Source organism: Nematolebias whitei, chromosome 10 (genome assembly GCF_014905685.2).
Source record: "Nematolebias whitei isolate Nwh7 chromosome 10, NemWhi1, whole genome shotgun sequence".
NCBI classification, from domain to species: domain Eukaryota; kingdom Metazoa; phylum Chordata; class Actinopteri; order Cyprinodontiformes; family Rivulidae; genus Nematolebias; species Nematolebias whitei.
The window spans coordinates 37384671-37394117 of NC_056507.1; the positions used below are offsets into that span (position 1 = coordinate 37384671).

At 38.1% G+C, this 9447-nt stretch overlaps 1 protein-coding gene across 1 annotated transcript in view; it reads right to left on the reverse strand.

The window, feature by feature from the left end:
• plxnb2b (plexin b2b) overlaps positions 1–9447 on the reverse strand; it is a gene marked incomplete in the record, with an annotated part of 234589 nt that overhangs the window by 27396 nt on the left and 197746 nt on the right. The window contains 3 exon segments of the mRNA XM_037683644.1: positions 1154–1333; positions 2918–3115; positions 7079–7172. Of these exon segments, the coding sequence (XP_037539572.1) occupies positions 1154–1333; positions 2918–3115; positions 7079–7172 (472 nt within the window).

Here is a 9447-nt window from a genome sequence, read left to right on the forward strand (position 1 = left end):
TAACAGAATCACGCTGCTAACAACACCACACTGCTAACAGGACCACAATGCTAACAGAACCACCCTGCTGACAGAGCCATGCTGCTAACAGAACCACAATGTTAACATGATCAGACTGCTAATAGTACCATGCAGCTAACAGAACCACGCTGCTAACAGGACCACGCTGCCAACAGGACCACGCTGCCAACAGGACCACACTGTTGACAGGACCAGACTGCTAACGGTACCATGCAGCTAACAGAACCATGCTGCTAACAGAACCTCACTACTAACAGAACCTCACTGCTAACAGAACCACGCTGCTAACAGGACCACACTGCTAACAGAACCTCACTGCTAACAAAACCACGCTGTTAAAAGAACCAAGCTACTAACAGAACCAAGCTGCTAACAGAACCCTGCTGCTAACAGAACCTCACTGCTAACAGGAACACTCTGCTAATTGATCCTTTATGCTAACAGCACCAAACTTCTAACAGAACCAAACTTCTAACAGAACCACGCTGCTAATAGGACCATGCTGCCAACAGTAGCAGTGTTTTAATAACACTATTTTTTATTTTAATTGCTTTTAATTGCTTTATATTGTTGTCTGTATGTTCTGTCTAAAGTATGTTTGTCATGAAAATGAGTCCTTGTGTCTCAGTGAGACGAACTTGTATAAAGGTTTAAAAAAGAAAAAAAGAAAAATAATATATAAAATTCTGTTTAACCCTAAAAGAGTATTAGCAGATGTATTGTTTAGGAATGATTTGTAGGTTCAAAATAGTGTAATACAGTAATTATTAGGACATCATGTTAAATATGTAGATATTTTTAGTCTTATTTTTTTATTGACCACAGAAACTATTAGTAAATATATTAATGAGGTGATTATACTTGTTGACAAAACTCATTACCAGTAGTTACAGATATAAAAATAGTTAAAAAATAGCTTTTTATCAGTGAGGGAAAAAGGCAGTTTCTTGCACCATAAACAAATTATTGATAACAGTCCCCCCCATACCTCACAGAAACTTTTAACTCAGTTTTAATTTGTCCTTTTGTTTTATTTGCACTTTTCCTTGAAAAGCTGTTTAATTGTTGTTATATTCATATGTGTAAAGAATTAAATGAGCTGAGCATGTTTGTGTCAACCATCTGATCTCACCATCAGGTCCAGCAGCTCGGGCCGGGTGTCTCGACGCTGCCGTCTGGAGCGCGCGCGCGGCGAAGTGGAAGGTGGGTCCAAGAACAGTTTGTCATCCTGAAGTGTGTTGACCAGACACTGAACGTCACCGACAAACGCTTGAGCCTCTCTGGCAGTCATTGCTCTGGAGAAACCTCGACCCTGCGGGGAGAATGACTGAAATGCTTAACGTGGCATAACTGAGCAGCGCAGGGAAAAAGAATTAATCACCAGTAATTACATGCATCATATAATGGAAGACTAAGAGCATTATTCTAAGAGTTTTAATTAAAAATGGGTGGAAAAGTAAACTCTTTACAGTCCGCTGTTTTCTTAGTCGAAAGTAATTAAAAGTAATTTAAAATATTTAAATTATAGACATTATAATATATATTTAGTTTTCTTACAAAAAACATTTAATTAGGGGGATTAAATTATTAAAACCAAACAAAATGAAACTGTTAACTATTATTTCTCATAGTTGCATCTGAATTATTTTCTAAGATGGCTGCGCTCAGCCGAGTGGCAGCTTCATAGGCTCCTGGTGAACTTGATCTTTTTGTGTTCCTGTTGCTTTTTTTTTTTTCACCTACAAAGTACATCCACGGTATGGGTATGACCGCGACACACTTGTGGAGTTTTCTGTGTCGCTGCCTTGCCATCCTGCCATCGTGGTTCAGTCCTTCCAGCCTCGGGCTCAAGCCTGCCATGGCGGCTGTCTCCATGATCCTCTATCTGCCTGCACGGACCAAACTCGTTTGGTTCAGCGGGGAAACCTGGATGTTCTCCGTCTGCCAGACCCAGTTCTGGAGGGCAGTCTGGGAGGCAGCTGCTGCGGTCCTTATTATCATCATGCTGCTGACGGGACTTGCTAATGCTGCTAACAACACCACAGTGCTAACCAAACCTCACTAACAGTATCATGGTGCTAACTGGACCATGTTGCTAAAATAACCTCTGTCATCAGAACCACTCTGCCAATAGGACCATGCTGCTGTAGCTTTATTTCTTTTTCACTTTTGGTGCCTTGTTTCTGTATTTTTGTTGCATTTTGAACAAATCCCTGTTTATGTTAGTTTAGTTTATGCTAGTTTAGTTTATGTTAGTTCAGTTTATGTTAGTGCTCACATTAAGTGTGTAAATTATAGCTGAACAGAACCTATGAGAATCGTGTTGCTGTTGTTCGGTGTATTGTTCTGTACCATTAGTGACTGGCATATATCTTAGCTCTTTTAGCGTACTGTTTGGCGTTCGTTTAGCATATATCTTAGTTTATATCTTAGATCCTTATTTACTATTTCTTTTTTACAATTTACATTTTTGTCATTGTTGGATGTAACTGGGACCCTGTGTACACAGTTTAGTTCCACCTCATGTACCACATGTGATGTAAATGACAATAAATAACCTTGAATCCTTAAGTCCTTTAATATTATAAAAAGCATAACTTTTATCTTTTAATATATCAAAATATATTTATTAAGTATACTGAATATCATTTGAATATTTTCTAAATAAGCCAGTCTGACTAAGAAAACAAATTCATTTTTATTTGCATAACCTTTCCTATGCAATAAAACTTAAACATGATATAAGCAGCTAAATAATGTAAATGCAGTATCTTTCCATTTTCATTCTCATGTCACACAGTAAAGCAGTTTGTCTTAAAGCTTTTCAACAAAATAATTTTCTGACTAAACAGTGTGTTTGAATTTATCCGCAGCGGTTTGTGGGCTCCGTACTCACAGTTACGCTGATGATGCTGGTCTCAGTGAAGACGGTCTTGGTCAGTTCGTTGAAGCTGGGGTCAGGGTGGTAATCGAAAGGCTTGAGCTCCTTTCTCCAGTTGTCCAGCAGGATAAAGGTGCTGACATGCTGGCTCACAGAGACATTTATTGTTGGAGAATTAAACTGGATGACTGTGTCGCTCTTCGCATGGGCGTACTGACGAGGACCAGGGTCATATTCAGGAGGAACAAAGAAGAAACAAAAAGAAAAATATTCAGTTAAAACAAGACAAAGGACAAAAACAACATGTTAACCATGAAAGTGTTGAACAGGATGTGTGTCATGAAAAATACTTGATTTGGTTTAATTATGATATAAAATGGTAAAAAAATATGCATGAATAAGAATAAATAAGTGGTTCCCAATGTTGGGCACCAAATGTGGGGGCTTGAGAAGGTTGACAGAAAACAAATGAACTTAAAATAAACATAACATTTTTAATTCTAAATGTCACAAAGCGATAAACAAAAAAATAAAACTGGATAAAATAATGTTTGTCGAGGTGATGAGTAAAATAGATAATTATCAAGGTTCAAGCAGCAACGATCCAAGTCTCAGGTCTCTAGTTTTTATATTGCAGATGAAAAGCTAAACAGCTGCTGCATGAAATAAATCAAAGAAACTTTGATCGTCCACAGAGAAAGGCTGCTGACTCTGATGAGTCACAAACCACAGTGTCAGCCTTCTGATGGCTCTTTTTAAATTGAAACCTAGTTCACGTTGCATTCTGTCACTTACGGGTTGTTTTCATGATAGGCCGATGTGTTTGAAAGATAAACCCTCGTCAGTGTTTTAACAGGATAAGACAGTTGTGGGGTGTACAGAGAAAAGTTACAGAAGATATTGACTTAAAGTAGTTTAACCCCCAAATAAAAAGGTTCTCTACTTTATGTGCAGTAAACTAAATACAACATAAAACAACAGCTTTAAGAGTATTTATTGTGTTTTAATCTCATGAGTAAAGAATGATGTACAGGAAAGTCAGTCTAATAATCCTCTCATAAAACTTGTTTGTAAATTAAATGTTTTATTTTCTCCAAAATGCAGGCCATGTCTTTTACAGGAAACACTGTCAAATAAACATTTTATTATTATTATTTTATAATATGTGTTTTTTTGTATTCAATGTTCTAGTCTGGTTTGTTGGTTCTGACAGACTTCACATCAAATGCCTCAATTTTTCAGACTCAAATTTTCAAACAAGTCTGCTGATATTTATTAGGGATGCACCGATCCACTTTTTTTTTTTTACTTCCGATCCGATCCTGATACCTAAGTGAGTATCGGCTGATACCGATCCAGTTCCGATATCATCATCTTCATCATATGAGGCTGTAATAATCTCCTCTCAAGTACAATTTGTACAAATATTTGCATGCATGTCCAAAAAGGCAACTTGAGGTAAGTTTTATTAATGTTGGAAAAGTTTTAAAGTTAGAATTAAATCCTGCTAACACAAAACATGTTTTTTTTTAATTCCTAGTTTTAAAGTGGATATTAAAGTGATTAATTTAAGTGATTGTTTAAAGTTGTTTTATATTTTACAAGGGGCAGATATAATATTTTTTTCTTCTTTCTGCACTCTTTTCATACAATGTTTTCTTTTTGATGATTTTTAAAAAAATTTTGTTTCATTTAAATGAATGAATAAATGAATTAAATTAAATAAAATGTTAAATGGCTTCAAACACCTGCTAAGTTCATGGCATAAACCAACAGACATGTTCCTGTTTTTAGTATTTTACATCACTTTATAATGTAGCTGTTTATGTTTTTAATATAATTTTCAAATCATATGTTTTTTATGATTGTTTACTGTTGTTTGATAAATATCTCCTGGAGGGTAAACTATATCTTGGCTGCAAGTATCAAGCTGTGAAATCCTTCGTTTTCTACAACTGATAGTGGTTGGTCATTAATTATGATGAAGTTCAGCAACTTCTCTGTAAACATTAGAGCTCCATGGTTTCAGCGACATCTACTTCTTGTTCAATCCGAAGCAGGCAGCCTGATTTGGGGCAGCCGCGCTCAGTCTGTCCCTCCTCGGAGACTGGCAGACTGAGCGGGGCAGATTGGACGCGGCTGGCCGGTGTCGAACCGCCTCTTTCGGTTTGACCAAAGAGCAGCGCCCCGCTGAAGCCACAAAGCTAGAATGTCCATCGTAAAACTAACTTTAACATGGTTTAATGTGGCGCTATGGCTCTGCAGACATTGCACGTTGCTGCATTGTTTTGTGTGTTTCTAGTGTAAAATACTTCCACACAGCGGACATGTTTAGATGAAAAGTTTGTTAGCTGTTAGCCACAGTGCTGCTAACTCAGTCCTCACATTATAGCTGGCTGCAAACTATGAACTGGATTTCCTGAATGTGAGACGGGTCTTATTACTCTGGGTTCATGAGACACGCCGCCATTCAGGAAATCCTTTCCATAGTTTGAAGCCAACATGCATCATGGATTGGAAATATCGGCAGGTGGATCAGAAAAATCCGATACGTAAATTATGCTGGTATCGGAGGCCGACACCGATACTAGATCGGATCGGCCCCACCCCTAATGTTCAGTCCATTTTGACATCTAAAGAACTAAAGACAGGGTCAGGTTTTATTTTCTAAATGTTCAAAACGTATAGAAAAACATCTGAGGCAGGCCAGGAATCATCCCAGTGAAGCTGTCAGAGCTCACAGAAACTCAAAAACCAAGACTCAGATGACTCAGAGCTTAAAACCTTGATGAGAAGTGAAACAGCATCATGGCATTATCCTCATCTTCAAATTAAAAGCATTTAGAAAGATATTCTGCTTCTGTAAGCAATTTATTTGAAGAAATTTACATTTGATGTTTTTAGGAATAAGAATGTTAAGAAACAAATATTTTCCATGTACTTTTCCTTTGTTCTATATAGACTTGGAAAATACTGAAAGTAAATTCAATACTATAAAATACTGTGTAGTAATATAATACTTTGTAGGAAACCTGTGGACGTGTCTTCAGAAAGTAAAGCAAACATATAAATGATGTCTGTCATGCAGTTTGGTAGAACAGTTAGAGATTTCAAAGCAAACATTTTCCTTTTCATCATTAAGTCTTAAATATTAAAGCTAGTTAAGACCTCACTGAATGTCAGTCAACCTAATATACCACAACTACCATCATACATTAAAATGTTAGCATGAAAATCAAATTTATACTAACACAAAGGAAGAATCTGAGATGTCAGTTTAATAAACTTTTAATAGTTTACTAAAAGAACCATCCTAATATAAAATGAGTTACACATTAATAAGATATTTTAATGGGTGAGTCAGTTAATTAACTACTTTTAGGTGCAGCAGGCTCTAAGCAGATTAAAAAAATCTAACTTCAAACAGGTCTCCTGTTAAAACTAAATGTTCTTAACAAAACAAGAAAAGAACACTTCAGCAAACTACTAACCTAACCCTACAATTCATTTCACCACATGCCAGCAGTCATAATGAGCTCCCATATTTGGGCCTACTTGGACACACTTAAACCAAAAGCAGCTTATTAATTTGGGCAGTCAATGCCTTTGAGATAATACTTTACATCCAGCGCTAGCTTGTGGTGGCAAGACCAATTTTCAAATCTCCTCTGTCCCTGGGCAGCTGGGCCCGGGAACTTGGCAGGAGGGGAAAGTGGTAAAAACAGAACAGCAAGATAATCTTATGCAACCTTAATTCTGGTATTAAATTTAGGTCTTTAAACGAAATGAACTAAATTACTACAACATCGCAATGCCCAGTCCTCAGGATGGTAAATGGGAGGAAGCTGATTTCTGGCTGGAGTTTTCTGGCAGACTGAGGACTGAATAATTAAGTCAGCTGAGGAACATTGTTACATTTTGGTCAGAGTGGAACAATAGTTTTACTATCTACAATTTACCAGGTTTTAAGGATTTGTGGAATCTCACTGATCAGTGGAAGTATAGAGGAACAACATTTGCTGCAACAATGTTGTAATTAATTGTGAATACAATTATTGTAGCGCGGTTTGTTTCTGAGGAGGTGCAAAAACATGGGGACTAAAAATGATGAGAACTAAAAGAGTAGAAACAAATTACATTTAAGAATAAGGATACTGAAAAAATAATAATACAGACCTCAACAGCAGATGAGTTGTCTACCAGGACGTTCATGATCGCAGTCTGAATGAGGTCAAATCCAGAGCCAGTTATCACAATGTTCCTCCCTCCACTAGATGCACACACAACAAACAATCATGAATGAGCCACACAAAGACAAGATGCAATCATTAAAGTTTTGTTTCCAGAAAACTGACCTTCAACTTTATTTAAAAATATTAATATGGAGTAAACTGCTCTGGAAATGACAAGAACTATGTTCAAGTACAATTTTTAACTACAGAAGTCCCTCGTTTATCATGGGGGATCCGTACCTTGAAGTCCAGCAATAAGTGAAAAAACGCTAAGTTTAAGTAGTAAGTAGCAGTTTATCCTGTTCTCAGTTAGTATTTGAATATATCTTTAACCATTTGAGCAGCATTTGAATAGAGCTAAATACAGTTCTAAGTGGCCTTAATGAGCATCAGAACATTTTCAATTTGGACCTTTAGAAATGGTCCATTTTATTCACATACGTTTAGTTGTCAGAATGCAATTCATCCTAATCTTAATATAACTAAAGTGCTATACCAGGGAAAATTATGTAGATACTTTTTTGCTTTGATTTATTGATTATAAGTTTAATAAACCGTACATCTGATTCTTTCTCAATAAAAATGTCTGTTTTAGGATTTGATCAATCAGAGTGGATTAGAGTGCTGCACAAAGAGTTTCTCTTTAGGATAAAGTTAGTTTTGATTGCTTTAGAGCTGGTTGGGCCCACTGTTGGTTATATGTGTACAGGACAACAGTCTGAGTAGAATTATGTTGCAATATATTCAACCTAGATTAACACAAAGCTGATGTTACATTCACAGTGAAGTTGAGTAAAACAGATGAAAGCTATTTTTACAAGTTAAAACTTTCAGTCTTTACCCTGACATGGAGCTCTATGAAGTCACTCATTGAATTCAATTATAATGAGGCTCATCAAGAAATAAATCTACAAATACATGGCTCAACCATAGTAATGTCAAAATATCAATATGGTTCAGATGTATGAATGCACTGGATTTTTCATTCAGAAACATCAGCAGACCGGCTGATACTGACAACCCACTGTGCGACATGGCTGCCTGTGCATCTGCATACCCAGTGGGTACCATAATTTACGGATTATTGAGCAAATTTACGGATTATTGAGCACACCTGAATACAAGCTGTGACCACTAAATTTAAAACTTTTAATTAAATATGTATAGTAACATACACAAATATGTACAATAAATGTTTTTTTTCTGAACAGTGCCTGTAACATGGCTGGTTAAAAAATAAAAATAAAAAAATACTGTAGCCGACCAGGAAAATGTCATTGATCGTTATGTTCATCTTCCTCCTGTGCACTAAATCCACTAAAGTCATCTTCTTCAGTGTCAGAATTGAACAACCTCTTGGACCTGGGGGGTATAGAGTGTGTATCGGGAATAAGAATGAAATGTATCGTTATTGTATGTCTTTGAGTGAATGAATGTGAGATTGAGGTTGGGATAGTGTGATTGTGTATGTGTATGAATGGGTATTTGTTAGGCCGAGACTCGGACTGCCCCCTCTTTGATACAACTGGGGGTGCTTGGCATCGCGCCCCTATCGCGCGGCCCCCTGGTGGGGTGTGCCCTTGCCTGCCGGCGCGCTTGGGGCCCTTGGTATCGGGGGCTGGGCGCTTGGGCGTGTGTCGGCTCGGCCTGGTGTCTGCCTGGTGGGGCTCGGGTCCTCTGGCCCTGTCGGGCCTTGGCCTGGGTGGTGTGAGTCCTCGGTGCCCGGGCCTCGGTGCCTGGACCTGGACCTACATCGGTGTGGCGGGTGCCGACGGAGGCCTATGAGTTTGTCGCTGTTGGCCCCGGGGGGTCACTGTATGTGGTTGCTGGTGGGGATCTTCCGGTTCTCCCCTGTGGTCCCTTCTGGGGGGTGGGTGGGTGGTTCGCCCTGTGTGGGTGGCTCTGGGGGCTCCGCGGTCGGGGTCCCTCCTGGGGTCTTGGGCTCTGGTCCCCACTTTTTCGTCTGCCTCTGGTCTTGGGGGTCGGGTCTCTGCTGCTTCACAATTACTAATAAATGTTCTATTAGAGAAGCCTTATACACTTATGCATGCTCACAACCACACACAAATAGAAGCAGGGATGTTTATGTAGGCTTTATATGTAGATATATAGATATGTATGTGAGTGTATATTCATGTGTATGTATGTATGTATGTATGTATATAGGCGTAGGTATGGGTATATATATTTATTGAAACTTACTGCAAAGCCATGAATATTTTAAGTTCTTTATACATATGTATTTTGTTGCTGTGTTTTGTCATGTTCTTTGCAGGTGAACAGACAGTGGCCGGGTGTTTTGACGTGTGCTCT